The sequence below is a fragment of the Erpetoichthys calabaricus genome, chromosome 3 (assembly GCF_900747795.2).
Source record: "Erpetoichthys calabaricus chromosome 3, fErpCal1.3, whole genome shotgun sequence".
Taxonomy (NCBI): Eukaryota; Metazoa; Chordata; class Cladistia; order Polypteriformes; family Polypteridae; genus Erpetoichthys; species Erpetoichthys calabaricus.
This window is the reverse complement of record NC_041396.2, coordinates 123,985,036-124,008,530: the sequence shown is the minus strand read 5'-3', so window position 1 is coordinate 124,008,530 and position 23,495 is coordinate 123,985,036. Positions and strand designations below refer to the sequence as shown.

The window sequence follows — 23,495 nt, the reverse complement described above, 5'->3', positions numbered from 1 at the left end:
GGAACAGAGTCTAAAAGTGACACTATGCATATAGTGAACCTAAAGCCCTACTTTGGTCCCTCTCCAGAGGGGAGGGTGGGGATTATGTAACGGTTGTCACATATTGTTTTTTTTTGTGTGCTTTTAACTGTTTCTGCCGCTTGCCCTTTAGAGAGGATGTCCAATGCAATTAATGTCTGTGGGGTATCTCTTTAAGGGGAGTAGGGGTCCAAACAATGCCTGGGGGTCTTTGCCAAAATGAACTGGGGTGTGACGTAAGAGGAAGAATTCTCTTTAAAAGGCAAGGAGGCGCGTATTGAAGAGGAGAGGAGGGAGTTCGAGAGAGTTTAAAGGAAGAGGAGAGGAGCGTGAAGAAAGTCGATTTAAGGAAGGACCTGGGAAATTGACTTGGTAAAGAAGTTAATGGTAAAAGCTCGTTAGGCTCCATTGTAATACCGGTTGGACTCAACTAAAAGGAGCTCTTGCTAATCAGAAAGGATCTTGGAGTTCACGGCTTTACCTTACATTTGTGCTGCGGGCGGCGGCCATTAAAGGACGCTAATGCCGAGACACCCGGTGCGACGGATTTCAGCTTTTAACAAGGAATCGTTCACCAGGCCGATGAGATTGCTTCTTTTTACCTATTAATACAGTGTATGAGTCAGCGAAGTTTAACTGACTGGATTGCTGGATTTGTCACAGACTTCCCAGGCCGGGTGGATTAAGACTCTATCAAAGATAATATAAAAGGGACTGGGGAACACGGGGGGGATTGTGTGAGCGGGTGTCTAATTTATATTTGTATATATGTATATTTAGTCGGTTATGTTCTGTGAATTCATTGGGGGTATTGATAAGTAGGTTATATTTCTGTTTCTCTTCCTGGGTTTTTCTTTTTCTTCGTTTTCTTGCTTTCTTTCTTGAGTTCTTTTTGTATATTATAGAAGGGTAAAAGGGGGACCTATTAATTAGGATTTATTTGACTTATAAATATTCTTTTGTTTTTTAAATACTTGTTGGGGTGATTATTTTCCTTTTTGTATAAATTCATAAAAACAACTCCATTTGGGGACATCAAATAGGTGCTAAGGTTCTGTCGAGTTCCATACCTAATATAATTATTTTTCCTAAGTATAGGAGTTTTTTGTGTGTGGCGGGCTCCTTATCCAAAGTAAGAGGAACGCGCTACATAGTAATAATTGACAAAATGTAGACTGAAGTTTATAATGTGTGAAGCCTGAAGTCCAAATATCAAAGCAACACTTTCACAAAAGGTACAAATATAACAGAACAAGTGCGCTTTTATTCATAATATATAACTGCAGAAAAAGAACCCGCGTTAGGGTGACACACATTTACTACGACCACTTCCGTGGCGCAATGGTATCAGCTGTTGACTGGTAATCAAAACTTCATGGGTTCAATCCCTGACGAGTCTGTTTTGAGAAGTGAGCTGCTAGTATTCTTACTATTTTAGAATAAAAACATACATTTTATTTCAGTCTGTAACAGCCGGTGTAAATATATGATAAAGATTAGCTTTGTTTGTTTTTTTTTATTCAGTTTCATTCTCTCAGTCGCGTTCACGATTCCACCGTAACCCCCCCCCCCCCCCCCCCCCCCACCCAACCTGACACTGCTGGTTTCACATAAAGATGCGCTATAGCTGTGCAGTCTACTTGTGACTTTACGCTGTAGGAAGTAAGTAAATAAATCAAGGTAAATAAGTAAATAACATTCGATCTGGCTCTTATATACAAAGTACAGCGACGGCAGCTTCCACCTGCAGCTACAGACTCTTCAGTTCGCAAGCGACTCTCCAAACTAGTGTTTACATCTGGACGGTGTATGTGCCCTAAAAAGAAGTCTGACTGCATTCTTGTACCAATGCTTGCGAACTGAAGTGTCTGCGTGCACTTTTCGTGGCATTACATGTGTATTTTTTGAGCATGCCCGTGTCACTCAAACACAGGAAGCTCTGCAGTGTACTTGTGACTTTACGCTGTAGGAAGTAAGTAACTAAATCCAAATAAATAACATTCGATCTGGTTTTTATTTAAGTAGCATATAAATATTGATGTACAAGTATAACAAAACAAGTGCACTTTTATTCGACTATAACCGAAGAAAAAAGAAAGCAAGTTACAGTAGGCGGTTGATACGACAGCTTGCATGGTGCAATGCTAAGAACTGCTGATTTCCGTTCCATGCTATATAAAATCATCACATTCAAATATTAACAGTTCCCACACACCCAAAGACCATCCTTCCTACATTTACGACATGTGTACTTGTTACAGTGTACACACCTCTTTGTGCTGTGGTTCCTATTACACTGAACGAGCACCTGGCACTGTACTTTCTTCCCTGGGGGAAGCTGAGGTCTTAGAACTGAAGCTTGCTGATGCTGCATCATCTTTTCTTTTTCCATTGCCTTTCCATGCTCAAAAAATACACGTGTAATGCCACGAAAAGTGCACGCAGACACTTCAGTATGCAAGCATTGGTACGAGAATTCAGTCCGACTTCTTTTTAGGGCACATACACCGTCCAGATGTAAACATTAGCCTGGAGAGTCGCTTGCGAACTGAAGAGTCTATAGCTGAAGGTGGAAGCTGCCGTCGCTGTTCTTTGTATATAAGAGCCAGATCGAATGTTATTTACTTATTTACCTTGGTTTATTTACTTACTTCCTACAGCATAAAGTCACAAGTAGACTGCAGAGCTACAGCGTATCTTTATGTGAAAATAGCAGTGTCAGATTTTGGGGCGGGTGGAATCGTGAACGCGACTGAGAGAATGAAACTGAATAAAAAAAAACAAAAAAAAACAAAGCTAATCTTTACAAGTATATATTTACACCGGCTGTTACAGACTGAAATCAAATGTATGTTTTTATTCTAAAATAGTAAGAATACTAGCAGCTCATTTCTCAAAATGGACTCGTCGGGGATTGAACCCGTGAAATTTTGATTACCAGTCAACAGCTGATACCATTGCTCCACGGAAGCGGTCGTAGTAAATGCGTGTCACCCTAACGCAGGCTCTTATTCTGCAGTTATATTTTTGAATAAAAGCACACTTGTTCCGTTATATTTGTACCTGTTGTGAAAGTGTTTCTTTGATATTTGGACTTCAGGCTTCACACATTATAAACTTCATGTCTACATTTTGTCAATTATTACTAAAACATGAAAAACGTTTCTGTTTTAACAATGTGTTTACATAGATTGTTGTAGACACGGAACACACATGAAATGCATGTGTACCAAATAATGATATAGTATTTATAAAATGTGTCATTTTGCTTGACTTCTCACTCTATACAACTCCAAGCAACTGACACGCAGGTAAACAGATTTGAGCTGAGAAAACTGTACGGTGGTGGGGGATGTGATAGTAGGCTGCTTGCTGCTTATCAACACATTTACAGGACAAAAGACGCTGATGGAGAAGTGTGAAGTGATTTAAAGTGGGACGGATCTACAAGTTTTTTTGTAGGCTCTGGTAATTCTAGTGTTAAAAGCACAAGTCAGGATAGATAATAGTGGGTCACTGAAAACCCCTTGAAATACAGTAAAATAAACCATTAAAAAAACGAAAATAGTATGGTACAGCTGTAAATACCTGCCTAGAGCAGCCATCTACAAAAAACATTTTGGCCATTCCACTAAACGCCGTGTTTGGCCTAAGCCAATTACTGCACATCATCCCTGCTGTGAAGCATGTTGATGGGAATATTATGCCGTGGGGACGCATCTCTGCAGCAGGCCCTAGAAGGCTATTGAGGGTAAAGGGTAAAAAGAATGCAGCAAAATACAGGGTAATCGTGGAAGAAAACCTGATGCAGTCTGCAAGAAACCTGAGCCTTGTGAGAACATTTGTCTTTAAGCAAGACAGCATTCCCACATAAAGCCAAAGCCCACACAGGAATAACCTAATAACAATAATGTTAAACTTCAGGAGTGGGTGTCATATTCCAGATTTCAGTCCAATTGAGAATTTGTAGCTGGAACTGAAAAAATTGATTCATAATCCTGACAGAGCTCAAGTAGTTTTGCAAGGAATGGGGGAAAATTGGGGTATCTAGATTATAGATGTTGACCTGTGTACACAGAGTAATGGTTGTCATGGATCATCTTTGGTAAATACCCAGTGAAAAGTACATGGAAATTCAAGGAAATTATGCAAATTTGACATTTTGACAAAGACAGTGGCCTGGTCTGAGATTCCAACCCAGACCTCCTGGAGTTGAGACTGATAAAAGGTAATCACGGTTAGATTGAAAGAAGGTCCACCGGAAAGTAACCAGACAGAATAATTTGGGTTAGTATTGCTGGACTTTGTTTTCCACTGTTGTTGTTACTAGTAGAGTTTTAGTTTGCTTTTTTGCAAGTTGCTACTTTGAAAGCTCAGCCAATGATAAACAAAAATCCAAAGAATTAAGAGGGGTTCCCAAACTTTTTCATATGACTGTATTTGACATTTGGACTTCAGTCTTCACACATTACTAACGACAAAATTTTGACATGAAGTATATATAATACCATGAAAAAAGTTTCTGTTCTAGTTACATGTTCAGCATTTCTTGCATTTCCTGTCATTCTACATTTACATAGATCATTGTAGACACAGAACACACATGAAATGCATGTATTCCAAATAACAATATATTATTTGCCCTATACAACTCCAGGAACCTCACACCAAGATAAACCAGATTTGAGCTGGGAGAACTTTTTGCCCGAGTTGACTACCGTGGTGGTGGTGGGAGAATGGTACAGCAGGCTGCTTATGATGATCGACACATTTACAAAATAAAAGACACTACTTGCAGGGGTGCAAAGGAATTTAAGGTGGCCCGGGATTACAAGTTTCTTTGTATGGTACAGGGATTCTAGTGTTAATATACTAACTGAGGCCTGTCGCATTTGAGATTGTAGCTCTTGGATTTTTTGCAGGCTCTCTGAGCACTGCACAGTCTGAACTTAGAGTGAATTTGTTGGGACGTCCACTCCTGGGAAAACTGAATGGTTTCCAATTGTGAATAACCATTCTCACTGTAGAATGATGGACTTCCTCTTTGGCACTGTGTTAACCCACACCTGAGAGCTCCAGGCCAGTAAACTGCCAGAACATTTGCTTTTACTGAGGTGGTCACACTTGCCGATGATCAGTTAATCAAATGCATTTGATAAGCAGCACCTGGGTACTATTTACCTTCTTAATCCCTAAAGAAGCAGTAAATGTGTAACTAATTTTTCACAAGCTGCTTCTGCATTTTGGCTCAGTTTTTGTTAAATAAATAATGACATGGTGTAATTATATAATGTGTTACTGTTCACCTCAGGATATATTTACCTAATTTTAAGACATGCTAAGAACCAGATAATTTTTTTATGATGTCCGGATACGTAAAGCCTTAGAGTAGAAAGAGGTTGTACTTTCTTTTTTACATGACTTCATATAAGTGCACAAAAAGTTGAAAATGTAAATGACATATACAGTATAAGTATGCTTTTGATTGTATTGTACTATTGCAAGAATGTCATTACAGTATACACTATGTACACATAAACATGAACATAATGGTTAAAACATTTACAAAGACTAACTTGTTTGAGTTGGAAGATCCCTCCAGTACAAACACCTTTAGTAGAGACCACCTCTACTGCCACATAGTCTCCATTCTCGTCTTGTTCCAAAATATGAACCCACATTTCCACTTTGCGAGTTAATTCACTCCACCTGTTCAAATAAAACAATGAATAAATAAATAAATACGAATTGTTTAAAAATGTTAACCTTAACTTGAATCATTTTTGTTTCTGAATAAAGGAAGTCTGGAATGACTTACTAAATGTTTTGCCAATAATGTTTTATTATCCACAACTATACAACATTGATAACAATGCATGACATTTAAATAGCTTGTACGTTAAAACAGCTTGTAGATTAACATCAATTGAATTGGCGGTCCTTGATATTGAAAGGTGAAAAGTAAAGAGACATGTCAAGATTACTATATTCAATTCCTGTAGTAGGTCACGGGAAATAGAAGCAAGGCAATAGACAGCATCATACTCATTCATACTGAACACAGTGAATGAACAAGATAATATTTAAAAACAATAGCTTCTGATCTATGATGGTCCTTTAGCTGATGCATTAGTGGCAAAGCAGATGAAGTATATGTTGTGATACAGCAGGTCTGCGGCTCTGAAAGAATGGTCAATTTAAAATAAATAAATCGCCACACTTATGGCTTAACAAGGGGGAGTGATAGTGTGGCGGGAGCGATTCATGGGGGCATTGCGAGTGTGAGAGTATACGATTCGAAGTGCACAGATGCGGAATTGCCTGTGTCCATAATTGATCCTGGGAGCTGCTATTGCCACACCTGTGCCACGTCCCCATTATAAATAGGAGAAGTGCGAGTGCGGAGGGGAGAGAAAAAAAAAAAGAACAGAGGTTTGTGGAGAGAAGAGGAAGGTGGGAAGAAAAAAAAAACGGTGTGGGAGTGAGTGAGTGAGCGAGCGAGCGAGCGAGCAAGAAAAAGCAGGTTTATTGTAATGCAGGCAGCTGGGAGTCATGGAGGCTTGTGAGAGTTGAGCCCCAGCGTGAGCACCCTGGCCAATGGAGAACCCGAGTCTCGGTCTGGTGGGAGCTGAACGTAGCCAGGGGACAGAAGGCTACCGGACCAGGGAGAGAGTCAGCTGCAGTTGCAGGTAGGGCGACTCCCCTGTTGCACGGCCCAGATGGGAGAAGCAGGGGAGCGGCCAGCTAAAAGATGACACCGGGCTTTTTAAAAAAAAAAAAAAAAAAAAAAAAAAAAAAAAGGACAGCTTCCAGCCTATTGATTTTAACCTTGTTTTAAAGGATTATTTATTGATTTTTAACCTCCACTTTTATCACATTGTTTTTATGGATTATTTATTGAAACATTTTGAAGCATAACATTTTTGACTCTGTTTTGGTTTTGTTTGGTCTGTTTTTAATAAAAGCACTTGTTCACGTTTACACTATCCCCTTGTTCCCAGTGTGATTTGTCCTCAATGGACAGCTCATCAGGTTACATTACTGATGTTGTTGGGTTCAAGAGGCTCCCAGAATAAAGGCGGGAGCATGGAGTAGGACCTACATCATCACAAAAGTAAGGAGTAATTCACGAGTATAACTCGCAAAAGCAAAAGATCATGACATGAAAACTGGGTGAAGTGTGGGAGTTCTAAACATAAAGAGAGCAGGTGTGCTAGTGAAAACGGGTAAAAGGCTGTCTTAAATGGGAGCAGTGATGAAAATGCTGGAGGTTGGTGAACTTGAATCAGTAAAACAGGCACGCAAAGGGGTAAAGATTATAAGTGTGAGTTAACATACTGTTACTGTCATCAAGATGATTGTCAATAAATGACTGATGAATGTAGTCTCCATATGCCTGACAGGTTGGCAGAAGTGAAAAAGAGAAAAGTGAGTTTAGAGACAGGTGGATGGGGTGGGACTTTTGGGGTGTTTGGCATGCAGGAGCTAATGCTTTTGGTAATGAGGCAGTCTGCAAGGGCTTCAGCTTTGGAAATAGGAATGCTGATGTTGAGTGGATTTAGAAGTTTGGTGATATGATGGAAGTAGTTGTGTGCAATACCAAGTTTTAAAAGGAAGAAAACAAGTTTTTTGGAAATCTAGTGAACACAACAGACTATTTGTTGTTAAGGAGAGCTGGGACATGATGAAAATATGTCAATATGATCCATGGAGAAGGTTGTGTATCACAACACTGCTTGATTGTAGGAGACCATTTAGTCAGAGAAATGTAAAAGTAAGAAAGAGGGAGGTGTGTACTGATGTTGAAACAGTGGGAGGAGGAGAAGGAAATACATTTTTGAAACAAAGGAAGCAAGAATGAATAAGGTTTCAGAAGCATCATGGGTGAATGGCAGCTGTGAATTGAGGAAGAATGTCTGGTTAAAAACAACAGACTAATTTTGCAGTTACACAAATGGACCACTGAGGCACAGAGAATCCATGGTAGCAGAATGTCCATCCATCCATTCATTCTCTTCCGCTTATCCGAGGTCGGGTCGTGGTGGCAGCAGCTTGAGCAGAGATACCCAGACTTCCCTCTCCCCGGCCACTTCTTCTAGCTCTTCCGGGAGAATCCTGAGGCGTTCCCAGGCCAGCCAGGAGACATAGTCCCTCCAGCGTGTCCTGGGTCTTCCCCGGGGCCTCCTCCTGGTTGGACGTGCCCGGAACACCTCACCAGATGCCCGAGCCACCTCATCTGACTCCTCTCGATGCAGAGGAGCAGCGGCTCTACTCTGAGCCCCTCCCGGATGACTGAGCTTCTCACCATATCTTTAAGGGAGAGCCCAGACACCCTGCGGAGGAAACTCATTTCAGCCGCTTGTATTCGCAATCTCGTTCTTTCGGTCACTACCCATAGCTCATGACCATAGGTGAGGGTAGGAACAAAGATCGACTGGTAAATTGAGAGCTTTGCCTTACGCCTCAGCTCCTTTTTCACCACAACAGACCGAAGCAGAGCCTGCATCACTGCAGACGTCGCACCGATCCGCCTATCGATCTCACGCTCCATTCTTCCCTCACTCGTGAGCAAGACCCCAAGATACTTGAACTCCTCCACTTGGGGCAGGATCTCGCTCCCAACCCTGAGAGGGCACTCCACCCTTTTTCCGGCTGAGGACCATGGTCTCAGATTTGGAGGTGCTGATTCCCATCCCAGCTGCTTCACACTCAGCTGCGAACTGATCCAGAGAGAGCTGAAGATCACGGTCTGATGAAGCAAACAGGACAACATCATCTGCAAAAAGCTGTGACCCAATCCTGAGTCCACCAAACCGAACCCCTCAACATCCTGGCTGCGCCTAGAAATTCTATCCATAAAAGTTATGAACAGAATCGGTGACAAAGGGCAGTTGGGAGTCCAACTCTCACTGGAAACGGGTTCGACTTACTGCCGGCAATGCGGACCAAGCTCTGACACCGGCTGTACAGGGACCGAACAGCCTTTATCAGGGGGTCTGGTAACCCATACTCTCGGACTACCCCCCCACAGGATTCCCCGAGGGACACGGTCGAACGCCTTTTCCAAGTCCACAAAACACATGTAGACTGGTTGGGCGAACTCCCATGCACCCTCCAGGATTCTGCTAAGGGTGCAGAGCTGGTCCACTGTTCCGCGACCAGGACGAAAACCCCACTGTTCCTCCTGAATCCGAGATTCGACTCTTCTCGACCCTCCTCTCCAGAACCCCCGAATAGACTTTTCCAGGGAGGCTGAGGAGTGTGATCCCCTCTGTAGTTGGAACACACCCTCCGGTCCCCCTTCTAAAAGAAGGGGACCACCACCCCGGTCTGCCAATCCAGAGGCACTGTCCCCGATATCCATGCGATGTTGCAGAGATGTGTCAACCAAGACAGTCCTACAACATCCAGAGCCTTGAGAAACTCTGGGTGTATCTCATCCACCCCTGGGTCCCTGCCACAAAGGAGTTTTTTTGACCACCTCGGTGACCTCAGTCCCAGAGATGAGGGAGCCCACCTCCGAGTCCCCAGGCTCTGCTTCCTCATTGGAAGGCATGTTAGTGGGATTGAGGAGGTCTTCGAAGTACTCCCCCCACCGACCCACAACGTCCCGAGTCGAGGTCAGCAGCGCACCATCCCCACCATATACAGTGTTGACACTGCACTGCTTCCCCCTCCTGAGACGGTGGACCAGAATCTCCTCGAAGCCGTCCGAAAGTCGTTCTCCATGGCCACTCCAAACTCCTCCCATGCCCGAGTTTTTGCCTCAGCAACCACCAAAGCTGCATTCCGCTTGGCCTGCTGGTACCTATTAGCTGCCTCCAGAGTCCCACAGGACAAAAGGGACCGGTAGGACTCCTTCTTCAGCTTGACAGCATCCCTCACCGCCGGTGTCCACCAACGGGTTCGGGGATTGCCGCCACGACAGGCACCGACCACCTTACGGCCAAAGCTCCGGTCAGCCGCCTCAACAATAGAGGCACGGAACATGGCCCATTCGGACTCAATGTCCCCCACCTCCCTCGGGACGTGGTCGAAGTTCTGCCGGAGGTGGGAGTTGAAGCTACTTCTGACAGGGGACTCTGCCAGACGTTCCCAGCAGACCCTCACAACACGTTTGGGCCTACCAGGCCTTACCGGCATCCTCCCCCACCATCGAAGCCAACTCACCACCAGGTGGTGATCAGTTGACAGCTCCGCCCCTCTCTTCACCCAAGTGTCCAAGACATGTGGCCGCAAGTCCGACAACATGACCACAATGTCGATTATCGAACTGAGGCCTAGGGTGTCCTAGTGCCAAGTGCACAGCTTCTGTAGCCGAGGATCGGACCGCCAAGGTCCCCGCCTTCAGCCACCACCCAACTCACACTGCACCCGACCTCCTTGGCCCCTCCCATAGGTGGTGAGCCCATGGGAAGGGGGACCCACGTTGCCTCTCCGGGCTGTGCCCGGCCACCAGGAGCTCGCCATCAAGTCCCACCTCCAGGGGTAGCAGAATGTTAAAATGGTAATTGAAAAAAGGAGAAAATGCTCTAAGAAGTGGCAAAAAACAAAAGCAGAAAGTAACAAAGTAATATTTGAATAAGTAAAAGCAATATGCTAGATAAGCGGTTGCAAGAAGGTAAGTAACAAAAGTTTGCAATTAAGCTGCAGAATGAGGAAGCAAAGGGCAATATCTTCTAAATTGTGAATTCAATTGCTTGTGTCTGAAATGTCGAAGGCAGCAGATAGCACTGGAGATTAATGGTTCAGACTCCTTTGCAAGATGATTATGTACGATAGGGAGAATTCCTTAACATTGCAAAACAAGTGTGGCCAATCCAAAATACAAAAGAAAGAGTGATGCACTGGAATGCCAGTCACAGAAAAAGAATACTTAGGGGACATACAGAGTGTAGATAGATGTGAGGGCACAGAGATGGTATGAAGCATGAAGGATAAAAAAAGAAATTCCGGGAGATTTCACCAGTTTTGAGGACCTCTAAAGGACACACTCTGCCAGTGAAAAGAAAAGTTTACAAAAGCTGTGTGACAGGTACTATGCTATATGAGAGTGAGATGTGGCTGATGAAGGAAGGTCATTAAGGAAAGCTGGAATGAACAGAGATAAGAATGTGTGTGAAGTGTCATTTAATGAGAGGAAAATAAATGCTAAGTTAAGACAAAGACTAGGGGTTATTCCAAGAAGTTTGCTTAGAGGTAAGCCTAGCTTAAATCAAGACGGTAAGCTTATCTGAACAGGTTTTGGTTCAACCAAAGAATATTAGGGCAAGTCATGCATGGCAAACAAGGCAACTAAGCATTATATCTTAGCCTGGTCCATATTAGGATAAAGATGAATCTTAGCGAAGTGTTGTGGATTCACAGTTCATAAAATTTCTGTACAATAACAAAACAAAACCTTGGAGAAAGGATTCAAGAATTTTTAAGCATATCTACCTGTTGCTGAAATCTCATTTAAATTATACCTACATATTCATTAGAAAAAGGTAAAGCATTATGTCCATTAAAAATAAATTACATTTAAATTATGTCATTTGTTACCTTATTTTTTGTCTGAAAGAGCATTTTAAAGCATATTTAATGTCGCTGCATTCTTAGTTACACTATTGTTTAAATTATTCTGATATTCATTGAAGAGCGGCAACATGTTAAAAGCTCGACTGTTTATTGAAAACCAATAAGAATTAATAATATAGCACATTTAAATTATTTGGCCATATTGATATTATATATATATATATATTATATTGACTAAGAGAAATAGACATTTATATGTTTACTGACAATAACGTATTTAGTCACATTTATGTTTCGCATAAGCTATTAAATTCAACAGAATTAAGTGTTTTGCTCCTGATTTTCTTTTGTATTCAATGTCTGGTGCATCACGTTGCAGTGTCCAACAATAGTCAGCAAGCACTGACGGATTCCAGTTGCCCTGGTATCGTTTCTCCATCGTAGTAATGTCCTGGCGAAACTTTTCACCGTGTTCGTCACTAACAGCACCAAGATTTGCGGGAAAGAAATCCAAGTGTGAGTGGAGGAAATGAATCTTGAGTGACATGTTGCACTTCATTGTCTTGTATGCTTTGAGAATTTTGTCTACCAGCTGAAAGTAGTTTGGGGCTCTGTAATTGCCCAGAAAATTGTCAACAACGTCTTTGAAGGCTTTCCAGGCAATTTTTTCCGGCCCAACTAACAGATCTTCAAACCGCTTGTCACTCATAACATGTCTGATCTGGGGGCCAACAAAAATGCCCTCTTTGATCTTGGCATCAGTTATTCTTGGGAACATCTGTCTTAAATAACGAAAACCTTCGCCTTCCTTGTTCAGTGCTTTCACGAAATTCTTCATGAGTCCCAGTTTTATGTAAAGAGGAGGCAAAAATATCTTTGCCGGGTTGACAAGCGATTTATGTGCCACATTTTTCTGTCCTGGAAATAACTTTTTACAGAGTGGCCAGTTCTGTCGAGAATAGTGCAACTCTTTGGCATGGCTGTCCCACTCATAGATGAAACAACAGTACTTTGTATAGCCAAGCTGCAGTCCTAGTAACAGAGCAACAACTTTTCTCCACAGATATTCCAGTTGTACCTGCTATACTGGACGTGCTTCAGCAACAGTTCCACATTCTCATACGTTACTTTCATGTGTGCTGCATAGCCAACAGGTACTGAAGGATAAACGTTGCCATTGTGTAGCAGAACTGCTTTCAGGCTTAACATTGACGAATCAATGAAGAGACGCCACTCTTCCGAGTTGTGATCACAACCCAAGGCCGAGAACAGTCCTTCAATGTCACAACAGAAACAGAGACTGTCAACTTGTGCAAAAAATTTGGTTATATCACGACGTCGGCCTCGAAACACAGAAATTTTCGTACCTGGTAACAGCAAACACCATTCCTGCAGTCTCAAACCCAGCAGCTCGGCTTTTGCTTTTGACAGACCCAAATCTCTGACCAAATCGTTCAATTCAGACTGTGTTATCAGATGTGGATGGCCTGATAAGCGTGGTTCAAAATCCGGGTCAATGTCATTGTCAGTACCCTGCATTGCAGTTTCTTAATCTGGTTCATCTAAGGTCCAATCCTCTGGTGGTTTCAGAATTGGAAGACTGTCATCATGTGGCAAGGGTCTCATTGCTGAAGGCAGATTAGGATATATAATTGACTTCTTGTTTTTGGCAAAGAAACCAGACACATTAGTCAAAAAGAAGTAATAGTCCGTCACATGGTCTTTCTGTTCTTGCCATATCATCGGAACAGCAAACGGCATCGTCTTTCGAGTGCCTCTGAGCCAAGACTCTCAGACTGACAGCACATGTCGCACAGCAAGTGTGAGGTGCCCATTCCTCGTCTTGATCACCAATTTTGCAGCCGAAATACAGATAAGCTTTTTTTCACAACAACAGTCATCCAACGTCTCTGAGGCGCAAGTGTATATTCACCACAGATGTAGCAGAATGTATCGCGGCTGATACGACATTGACGAGACATATCGGCCGACACCAAAACGTTTATAGCATCAAGCTTACTTACCGTTATATTGCTACAGATACTATACTTTACTATACTGAAACTAAACGTACACACTGACAATCTATGTTAACCAAATGAGCAGGATCGGTGTATGCAAGCCACCTTTATAGCATGCTGAGACAACGTCAAGCTCATTCAGACCTGCCCAGACATGCCCTCAACTTCCACAGAATAGCTTCCAACCTGGCCTGATTCCATGCCTGGACATGCCCAGGCAGCACAAACCGTTGTTGATAAGTCACTTACAGGAACGAAAATGTTAGGATACAAATATAAGAAAAAATCATGACAAAACTGAAGATTTCTCTGAAACGGTACGTGATGGGTAAATGTTGAGACATTCGTGATCAGCACCCAAAAATCTATAAGAAACACCCAAGAGTGTCCACAAGAAAAATGTGTAACTGTATGCATAACAAAGATATCCTTAATATTAAATATTTTTCTGTACTCTTCTCAAAGATTTTGAACACTTTAGCACATATGGTTAGTACAAAAGAAATAAAAAGAGTGGCGTAACAAAGTTAATAATTAGAGCCTGCTTTGATCCCATTGTTACACTCTCTCATGTTTATTACTCTCATGTTGTCTATCTGCAATGTATCAGGATTTAAAGTAAATTAGTCAAAAAACGTACATCTACACATCAATTGTGACTCTAGGGTCAGAGTTTTACTGTCTGTTGCACTGATGGCTCAGTAAAGAACCCTGCTGTTCGTTTCTCATCACCTCAGAATCCGATTTGATTGGCCTGATTTACAAGTGAATTTACCCATTTTTTTTGGATGTAGTGAATTTCTATGTGATCGCTGCAGACAGAAAGAGCTACTCTGAAATGATTTTCCTGCAAAAATCAACCAAAATATGAGTAATCAACCAGAATATGATTGATATGTTTTTTTGTTAATTATTTACTTACAAAATATATTCATGGTTTATGAAGACACTCATTAATACAATCTGCCACATTCTTCCTACTGTCACTGTCCAAAGTGGGAAATCTCTCAGTGACCGTCTACTGTACATTCTTTCTGGTGTTCTGGAACTGCCAAATTTGCCATTAGAGCCATCCCAATTCACATTTGTGGTCTACTCTTAATACTTTTCAAATGTAGTTAAAGTTTGAAATAACTTCTCTTTGTATATATCTGGACAGGGCTCTCTATTGTCATTTCTATTTTTTTTGGGCTGCTAAGTAAAGAAATAGTGCTATTTGCTGACAAGCCACGCAAGCACAGCAAGAAAGATTTGCCTGTTTTGGTATTTCACTGTGGATGGTGAATTTTTAGAAAACAAACTGTCATGCCAATGTAATATATCTTAATTGAGTATTGGTTCACTACTACTTTTAAATTAAAAAAGAAAAAAAAAAACTTTCTTGACGTTTATATTATACTAATCCATTTAGGCTGTTGTTAAAAATCACACAGATACTTCAAAATAGGCTTCCTTATGAGGAGTGTGACGATGCGGGTTCGCTGCATGATCCCATCGTCCATCCGGAAGCCCTTGAACCCTTCACCGTCGGTAATGTTACCGATGAGCTTGGCAGTGAGGCATAACAAATGAGAGCAAGGGGATGGTGTAATAGTGCAAAAGTGCATTTTATTAAAATCAAATCAAAACAAGTGTCCAAATAAATAAAGTGCAGTGCCTCAAAAAGTCATTAAATAAATAATCCATAAAACAAGTCCTGAAGTGGAGGTTAAAAACACCATAGAAAAAAAAAAACAATCCTTTAAAACGAGGTTAAAACAATGCTGGAAGCAGTCTTTTAAAATAAAGTCTGGTGTCTTCTGTTTACCTGGCGTCTCCCCTGCTTCTCCCATACGGCCAGCCGTCCTTCATCCCCGGTCAGTCCAGTTCCTTGTTCGCTCAGCTGGAGCAACCACTTCCTTCTGCCCAACCGAGTGTCAGCCAAACACCCCTGCTAGGGCCCACTGTCCAGCTGCCTCCCTGCGATCCTTCGCTTGCTCACACCAGCTTGCGCTCTCTCTCTCTCCACTGCTTCCTGCAACCTCCGGCTCTTTTTCTGCCTTTTTCACTTAGCTGCCTTGTGCTTCTATTTATGAAGAGGACGTGGCAGCTGTGGCAAATCAGCAGCCCTGGAAACAATCATGGATGCAGACGGTTTCTCACCTGTGCCCTTAGGTGAGAAACGCCCACATCATGAATCACCCCGGGAAACCGCTTCAGCCACACAACCACCACGCCCCCTCGCTAAGCCGCGAGTATGGTGATTATTTATTTAAAAGTGGCCTTCCTGATGGGAGCTGTGGACCCACAACACCACAAGGTGTCAGTAGTAGTTAAAAACCAGGCACTTAATCTTCAATATTCTTTATTAAACTTTTGATACAGCATTCAAGTTTGAACTATACATCTCGCCATCTTACCTAAATTACAATGGGAAACAATGAAAATCCATGGATCAACCAAAAATGATGTAATGTTGTTTATTACTCTCAATCCAAAAACTAAACATGAATTACAAAACTAACTACTACCTGTAATGCTGACTGCTTCGCTAGACCATCAAGCCACCCACAGCACTTCAGTTCACTTACTGATCACCCACAAAAACACACCAGAGTTGCTATTGTAAACAGAATTGGTTCTGCTTTTCTACAGCTAATGTAAGTTCACTCAAACTCTCTCTCTAGCCATAATAAAACACTAGTTGAAATTATTGATTGATGGATTCAAGGAAAGAAATAGTTCCTTGTGCTTTCGATCAAATGAGTTTTATTCTGTAGACATACACACTAAATAAACGTGCCCTGAATATCCATTCTTGGTGCTTCATTCCTCTACATCTCTGTGATTTCTTGACTATTTGTGTAAAGTAAAAAATAACTTTTCACACATATTACAATATCTCTGGTGTGTTCTGCTTGCTTAATTTGATCTATCAGGTGTGAAATGGGAATTCACTGTTTAAAAAGCAAGCTACTTAAAAGTAACAAAGATACATTGAAAAACTATGTTTTTAATTAATTTGTTTTGGATTTCTGATGACAGAAAATGACTTGTTTTCAAAAAGCTCTCCAAAGTGTGTTGGGTCTCACCTAATACAATGAGAATGTGTGTAAAACTGAATGAAGGAGAGATGTCAACCCTTCACAGAGTGTCAAGTCCAGAAAAGGCAAGCATGGGCAGCCCACTTGTAAGAAACTTGCAATGAGAATGTTTGTTAATGGAAATACAGGCAAAAATGCAAAATGATTTATTACTTATTTAATAGAAAAACATTTTAACATTAATACAATAACAGACAGACATACATTTTCAAACCCACTTAGTCCTGAACAGGGCTGTAGTGAGGGTTGTAGCCCATCCAAACCAGCATAGGGCACAACGAAGGAACAAACCCTGGACAGGATGACAGTCCTTTGCAGAGCGAACACGCACACACATACACACATCCGAACCCCACTCTAGTCCACCTGACCTGCAGGTCATTGGACTATGGGAGGAAACCAGAGCAAAAGGATGAAAAAAAAAAGGCAGACACAGGGAGAACAAGGACCCAGGACATAAACCCTGGTCTGCTCACTATGAGGTAGCAGCGCTATCACTGAGCTACCATGCCTCCTAATACAATAAAAGTGAAGCAATATTAATGCACAACACAAATACAAATAAGTTAAACTAAAATGAACCAAGGGTATGTCAAGTATGTGGAACTCATGCTTAAACATTCCACACTGTTTGATTATTACACCATACCTTACGGACCAGAAAAAGGTATAATGTTGGCATTAAAACCCAACACTAATTGGCACTGATCCCTTTATCAGCAGAGAAATACTGCCTTTAGTAAAGGACTACACAGTGTTACCTCTGTCAGCAGCTGTACTCCCCATGTTGGCACCTGGCACTATAATTGCCTCCTGCACTTCATCCTCGATTAAGGGAATTGGTTAACCAAAACAATAGTTCCCAAACTTTCCAAATGCGCTACCCACATACTAAAAAGTGTCATTGCAACCTGCCCATGTGTGACTGCAAGTGAAGCAGGCAGGTTGTAATCGTGCACACGAATGACAGAGTGGTGTGGGGAGCCACAGAAAATCGTGCAGCTGCTCACAGGCTGGAAACCACTGAAATAGACAAATTATACTTGATCTTAGGGTTCATATTCTGTAATATAATATTGTAGTGATCTCAAACTATTGTGTGAAAACAGGGGTGAAACGGTTACTGGTTCATGGTAAACCATAGCAACATTCCCTACTGTTAGCATTGTTGTTTCAAATTTTAATTATCATTAAAACCATTGTTGATTACTGCGCTTTGAAAATCTCACATTAAGTACTGTCCAGCATCAATAAAATTAAGTCTCACAGATGCAGGAGGCAGGCAATGTGTGTTCGTTTGTGTTAGCAAAAATGTGGCAGAAAGCAGTGACAGCACTTCTAAGAGGATTAAATCTTAAGTCTTATGTTTACTTAAGGTATTGGCTATGCCATTATTTTAATGTTTATGCAGAAAAAAAAATTAAAGTGTTGCAAATCGATATGAAACTTAGATTTTTTTTTTCAGTTTGTGTACTTTTTGAACATTTTCATCACACTAAAAACAATACCACTATAATACGGATAACTGTGATATTTTGGTTACTATAACCATGATATCCTAGTGTGCATATGGCAGTTGGTTCAGTTTTTAGAAGATATGCAAATGTTAACTTACACTAAGGATGGTGCAGACATTTTCCTTGTCAGTTTGGTTGGAGTGGCAGTCAACTATATTTAATATTTTTCAGAAGTATGAACTACTGCAGCTAGTATAAGATGGACAAATTTTGGTCTAAAGGAAGACTGAGTACTAAAAAAAAATCTGTAAAAATGAATACTGTCTTTGTGATTTCATAAGCAAGAACATCACACAATTAGTTTTGCTCTGTAGTATGGAAAGAAAGAAAGAAAGAAAGAAAGAAAGAAAGAAAGAAAGAAAGAAAGAAAGAAAGAAAGAAAGAAAGAAAGAAAGAAAGAAAGAAAGAAAGAAAGAAAGAAAGAAAGAAAGAAAGAAAGAAAGAAAGAAAGACTTTATTTGTCCCCAGAGGTAGATTTACTTTTGTTAAATACTTCAAAGTATTTTGTGTGTGTAACCCCCTTGCAACACCCTTCCGTTATCGGTATGCAAAGTCCTGAGCTCTTTTATAATGGTGTCGCCACCTCTATGGTGGGAAGGTACACAATCACCCACCTTCAACCTTATAATCAATAATCAAATCAGTTACTCAAATATATAAACAAAACTCTCTTTACTAAATTGAAAGTGAAACAGTTTTTTTTAAATTGATAATTTACAATATATACACTATACATAAAACACAAACAGTAACTTATTTATAACCCGATATATATATTGGTCCCGACACTATTGGTGAGCTCACCCGGACATATTTCCACAGTCAATGAATATTACTCAATCCGTTGGGGGCCCCAAACGTAGCTCGGGTGCGTAGTGGCCAAACAAACAACACAAAAAACTGGCCCCTTCACTTGAGAATTTACTCAAGCCACTTTAAAACAAATAAACAAAAAAACACACCGACCTTGGTTTTATATATTCCTCCTTCTCCCTCTCTCTCAAACACCCTCTTTACTCACTGATCACCATTTCTGCCTTGTGTCCTGCCTGCCGTCTTTCCCTTTATCAACCAACTCTTCTTTGTGTTGTAGCCGTTTGCTACATTTAACACCCTCGTTCTTTCTCTCTCTGTCTTGTTTCGGCGTTTTGCCTCAACCTGCCTCTCTTTTCTCTTTCGTTCTATTCGTCTTGTTTCAGCGTGCTGCCTCAACTCCGACTTTCTCGTTCTTTCTGTCTTGTTTCAGCTTGCTGCCTCAACCGTGACTCCTTCTAGTTCTTTCTCCGTCTTGTTTCAGCGTTGTGCTTCAACTGCGACTCTCTTTTCTCTTTCTGTCTGTCTCACTTCGGCGTGCTGCCTCAAATGCGACTCTCTTTCTTTCTTTCGTCTAGGTGTTTTGCCTGAAACTCGCTTTCCTCTATTCGTTTAGGCGTTTTGCCTGAAACTCTCTTTTCTCTATTCGTTTAGGCGTTTTGCCTGAAACTCTCTTTCCTCTATTCGTTTAGGCGTTTTGCCTGAACTCTCTTTTCTTCTCTTCCTCTCTCACACTCCCCTCTTCACTTTTTCGTACCTTCTTCCTCCAAAAAAAAAAACTATATTGCAACCCGGTCTTTTTTTTCTGGCCAATCCGAGGACACCTACGTATACATCCTCAACTTCAATAAACTTTATTTACACAAAACTCGCAGTTATATATATATATTCCTTTTTTGAAACCTGACCCAGGTTACATGTGCATTTCATGGGGCTCTGATGTTTATTACATCCACATACTGTAGATTTTTGCTTCTATCCTGTAGAAAAATATGTACATACTGTAAATGTGATGCATTCCGTAAACATGAAGGATGTGTACACTGTTTGATTCTAATGCAATTTAGACTTTACTGGCCTTAAAACTAATAGTATATATCTGCAGAAGAGGATCCAGGGACAGAATGTGATCTGGAAGATGCAACACTACATCCCTAGTAAAAGTTAACACATAAGTGAAATAACACAATCATCATTGTAAAATAGGGCAATTAAATACAAATACTGGTGGAAATAAGCTTTTGTAGTTTCAGGGAAAAAATAAACTTTTTAACAAGTACAATGATAAGAGTCTTTACAGTAAAGTGTGTGCATTTATCATGTGTGTCTTTAATATAAAGTAATCCCCACTAGGTGGTTATTTCTGGAACTGCAAGAGCCCTAAAAAGAACACTTAAAAATTAAGATGGATTGACCTGGGTGATTCCAAGAATCAACTGCTTTGATTTTTGTGATTTTGGGTTCTTGCACCAGCTTGACGGAAAGAGATGCATATGATTTCATACTAGGATTTTTCAAAGTGCCTTCATTATAGATTACCTTTAGCTTTTCAAAGACAGAGAATTTAACCTGGAGAATAATCATTTTGAATGTTCTTTAAACAAAGTATGTGAAGTTAAAATATAGCAAAAGCACTACATACATTGATATATGGCTTTTTCTTAAAAACTGGTAAACAGAACACCACATTAATAATAATTTAGTCATTCTGGTTCAAACTTTGAATTAATGAACTTGAATAGACGCAAACTCCCTGCTTTGCCCAAACTATTAATATGCACAACCTAAAATCTGATAAATGGATGCTATAAGCACGAATGCTTCTACTTCTAGCTCATATTTGTATGGTAGGCATCCACTGTTGTTACGTTCTACAACTTTGTCTCTCTGACACCCAACTTGAAAGATTCAAATAGCTTGTTTTAGAATTTTCACTACATAATTATACACTTCTCAAGAAACCATTCTTGTGTTTAACTAATCTGCACACAAAGGCAAGAAAACACAGAAACAACAGACATAGTGTATGTTTTATATACCACAAATCATATAATATTCATTGTGTTTGTTTTTAATATATTTGGCAGCATACGTTACCTATCTCTAAAAGTCCGAGTCTTGGCTTGGATGATGCCTAAATCCCATAGAGCAAGACTCTTTTGATTTAACAAACTGGTTTGTTTGTGTCCGTACACTTCAATTGCCAATGCTCCCTCTGTGAGATAGTCAATGAAGTCTTCAGTTGATGCAATGGAAAATGTCTGAGAAATAAGCATACATCAATGAGCCATTAGTAAAATATATATTTTGCATGTACATGATATACTTTGACAAATAAAGTAAAACGTTTGCATTAACAGGCAACATACATGTAAATCTGCACAAGTAAAAACAAAAGGAAAAACTATGACCAAGAATACTGTAAAATAATAAGTTTAGATAAATGAAAATGGCTTCTGGATTAATGCCAAGTAATTATTAAGGAAAAGATTGAGTTTCACATGTCCAGAACAGATGCTGTAGTAAGCAGTCAGCCTGTGTTCATATGGAGGAGATTGTGTTTCATTAAGAACTCAAGGACTGACTGGTGCCACAGCTTTTACTGTGTGTAGATTCTTGAGTTGTCTCCTTACTTGGTCTTCAATTATTAACAGTCCACACTGATAGTCAGAGATGGACTTGTCACTGACCATTCCAGTTGATGTGGTAAGGAGTTGTTGATGTAGTAGGAAGGGTGTGGGGAGACTAGTCATTGGAAGAAGGTGGCAGTGGAAGGTAAAATCTAGAAAAGAAAAAAAAATGATTCAGGGCATTTGATTTGACAACATCCCCTTCTAGCGCCTGGGCCCTGGATTGCTTGTGTCCCGTATTTATACCCAGTCCATTCCAGAAATCCTTTGTTATCCTGAGTGAGTTTGTTTCCTATTTTAGCTTTGTAAGCTTCCTTTCTTTCACTCAGCTTTTTCTTTAGCACATACTGTACATCCTTCAGAACCTCTGTCACCAGATTTGAATGTTCCTTTTTCTCATTCAGGAAACATTTTAGCTCCTTAGTAATCCAGGGATTGTTGTTTGGAAAGCAACATACTGCCTTTGTGGGTACTACTGTGTCGACACAGAAGTTAATATTGTCTGTGATGTGGTGACTGAGTGCCTCAGTATGATCCCTATATGACTGCACATCATTTCCAAGTTTGTCATTTGGAAGCATCCATTCAAAGCCATTTCAGCCTCCAGAATGAGAAAAAATGTAATGTTCAGTACAGTTACATATAAATCGGCACGTGGGTACAGGGCACATTGTAGGGCAGAAAGGATCAGGTTACTGGGATTTCAGTAATGTTACGGCCTGGGGGAAGAAGCTGTCCCTGAAGCAGGTAGTGTAAGAGGTGAGGCACTGGTAGTGATTTCAAGAAGGCAGAAGTTAATTCAGGGGAAGAGTTGGGTGGTTGTCATTAGAGATGATGGGTTCAGCTCTCCTCGAACATTTGGTTGAGTATATGGTATAAAGCTGTGGAAGATCAACCCCAATTACTTTAGAAGCTGTTAGGACAATTCTTTGGAAGTGTTTAGAATCCCAGCACGTGAGGTTACGAAACCATACTGTAATGCAACCATTCAGGATACTTTCAATAGTGCAGTGCTAAAAGTTCACTAGTGTTTTGGTTCTCACCCCAAAGCTCTTCAGTCTCCTCAGTATAAAGAGTGTTTGTTCTTATGCAGGTGGTGTTGATGGACCATAATAGGAAGTCAGTGATGTGGACACCCAGGAACGTGATGTGAGCCTTTGTTCTTTCTGAAGTCAACAATGATCTCCTTTGATTTGTTGATATTTAGGGAGAGGCTATTGTTATGGCATTATACAGTCAGGTCATTTATTATGAAAACAATTTTTACAATATTCATGGAAACAATTAAAAAAAAATTAGAAGAAATAATTTGGAAACATACAGTTTCATAAGCCAATTGATACTTAGCTATACCTATCTATCTACTGTATTACAGGTATATTTCTCTACTTTGCCCCAACAACTTGAAAAAAATTAGATGAACAACAGGTACTCGTCTTTAAACATAGAAAAAAAAGATTTTATCAGTGGGTGGAAATGCTGTAGACAAGAACAATATATTGTCACTTTTAATGCAAAACCCTGAAAATGAATCGTTTCATCTGCACTGACCTATAATTTATCACCCAGTTACTGTACTATCCAAGTCCCACTTTCTTCAAATAAAATAATCTGGTAAACAAAAAATATGATTCATGAATTTATTTTAAATAGGCTGAAGATCTTCAAATTGATCTGTCCAGTCTACACTTAATGCTGCCTCTAGGATCATTACTAGCAAATAAAACTTAAAACTTCTCAGTCTCTACTTTGGCTTACACCACCCATATTAAGTTTTAAACACAACTGGCAACATTTACTTAAAATCATGTATTACTCTATACAGAGCCAGTCAATCAATTAGGCGACCGCCTAGGGTGCCATTTATTAAAGTTAAGGGACTCTGGAATCCTC

The 23,495-nt window shown here is 40.5% G+C and overlaps 1 protein-coding gene across 1 annotated transcript in view; it reads right to left on the bottom strand.

The window, feature by feature from the left end:
- The window catches only part of LOC114649345 (kinesin-like protein KIF13B), a 664,407-nt gene that overhangs the window by 256,419 nt on the left and 384,493 nt on the right, over positions 1-23,495 (bottom strand). Inside the window, exons 23-24 of the mRNA XM_051924704.1 lie at positions 21,070-21,233; positions 5,595-5,727 (exon numbers count right to left, since the gene is read on the bottom strand). Coding sequence (XP_051780664.1) covers positions 5,595-5,727; positions 21,070-21,233 — 297 coding nt within the window. The remainder of the gene's footprint in view (positions 1-5,594; positions 5,728-21,069; positions 21,234-23,495) is intronic.